Source organism: Bison bison, unplaced genomic scaffold (assembly GCF_000754665.1).
Source record: "Bison bison bison isolate TAMUID 2011002044 unplaced genomic scaffold, Bison_UMD1.0 scf7180017864289, whole genome shotgun sequence".
Taxonomy (NCBI): domain Eukaryota; kingdom Metazoa; phylum Chordata; class Mammalia; order Artiodactyla; family Bovidae; genus Bison; species Bison bison.
In genome coordinates this window covers 11,349,416-11,350,691 of record NW_011494861.1, presented here as the reverse complement: position 1 = coordinate 11,350,691, position 1,276 = coordinate 11,349,416, and the positions used below count along the sequence as shown (strand labels likewise).

Here is a 1,276-nt window from a genome sequence, read left to right as displayed (position 1 = left end):
GTCATGGGCAGTACCTTCCTAGAGCCTGCCTGCCCAGGTCACCATCATCCAGAGGGCCTGTTGGTGCCATCAGGATAAGCCCAACATGAGTACACCTGAGAGGCCCAGGAGGTGGGGGCGACTCCAGGGCCTCAAGGAGGCAGGTGAGCAGGCAAGCACTTTGCTAAACAAATCCTGTGCCCCTCCCCGCCTGACTCCCCATATCTGGGGCCCCAGTCTGCCCGCCCACTTGCTACTGGAAGTTCAGGTGCAAGCAGTCTGTCCTGCTGCTGGAAGATGCCGCCTGCCATGCTAGGCCTGACCTTCCTGGGCCTTGTGGCTGCACTGGGTATCAGGCCAGGGGCCCCACTGTGCCTGTCCCAGCAGCTCAGCCTGCCGGGGGACTATATTCTGGGTGGGCTCTTCCCTCTGGGCTCGGCCGATGACACCGGGCTGGGTGACAGGACGCAGCCCAATGCCACCGTGTGCACCAGGTAGGGAGGCCGGGATTGTGTGCAGGGGTGGGGCTGGGGGAGGTTGGTCAGGGGGAGAGGGGTTGGCCACCCGCAGCCCCTGTGGCCCCAGGTTGTCGGCCCCCGGCCTGCTCTGGGCACTAGCTGTGATGATGGCCGTGGAGGAGATCAACAACGCATCCACCCTGCTCCCTGGGCTGCGTCTGGGCTATGACCTCTTCGACACATGCTCGGAACCCGTGGTTGCGATGAAGCCCAGCCTGGTGTTCATGGCCAAGGCAGGCAGCCGCAGCATCGGCGCCTACTGTGACTACACGCAGTACCAACCCCGTGTGCTGGCTGTCATTGGGCCCCACTCGTCCGAAGTTGCCCTGGTCACTGGCAAGTTCTTCAGCTTCTTCCTCATGCCCCAGGTGCGCCCCCTCCCCACATCCCATCCTCCCGCCCACCTCAGGAGCCCCCGTGTCAGGAGCCGCCTTCGCCTGCAGGTCAGCTACGGTGCCACCACCGACCGCCTGAGCAACCGCGAGACATTCCCATCCTTCTTCCGCACGGTGCCCAGCGACCGCGTGCAGGCAATAGCCATGGTGGAGCTGCTGCGGGGGCTGCACTGGAACTGGGTGGCCGCCGTGGGCAGTGACGACGAGTATGGCCGGCAGGGCCTGGGCCTCTTCTCCAGCCTGGCCAATGCCAAGGGCATCTGCATCGCTTACGAGGGCCTGATGCCGCTGCCCCGTGCTGGTGGCATGCGGCTAGGCTCCGTGCAGAGCCTGCTGCACCAGGTAAACCACAGCAGTGTGCAGGTGGGGGGGGGCTTCTCCCCC

The 1,276-nt window shown here is 65.1% G+C and overlaps 1 protein-coding gene across 1 annotated transcript in view; it reads left to right on the top strand.

Moving 5' to 3' along the window:
• Nucleotides 1-6: 6 nt before the first annotated feature.
• The window catches only part of LOC104996097 (taste receptor type 1 member 3), a 4,465-nt gene continuing 3,195 nt past the window's right edge, over nucleotides 7-1,276 (top strand). The window contains exons 1-3 of the mRNA XM_010850225.1: nucleotides 7-473; nucleotides 565-865; nucleotides 941-1,255. Coding sequence (XP_010848527.1) covers nucleotides 277-473; nucleotides 565-865; nucleotides 941-1,255 — 813 coding nt within the window. The 5' untranslated portion in view covers nucleotides 7-276. The remainder of the gene's footprint in view (nucleotides 474-564; nucleotides 866-940; nucleotides 1,256-1,276) is intronic.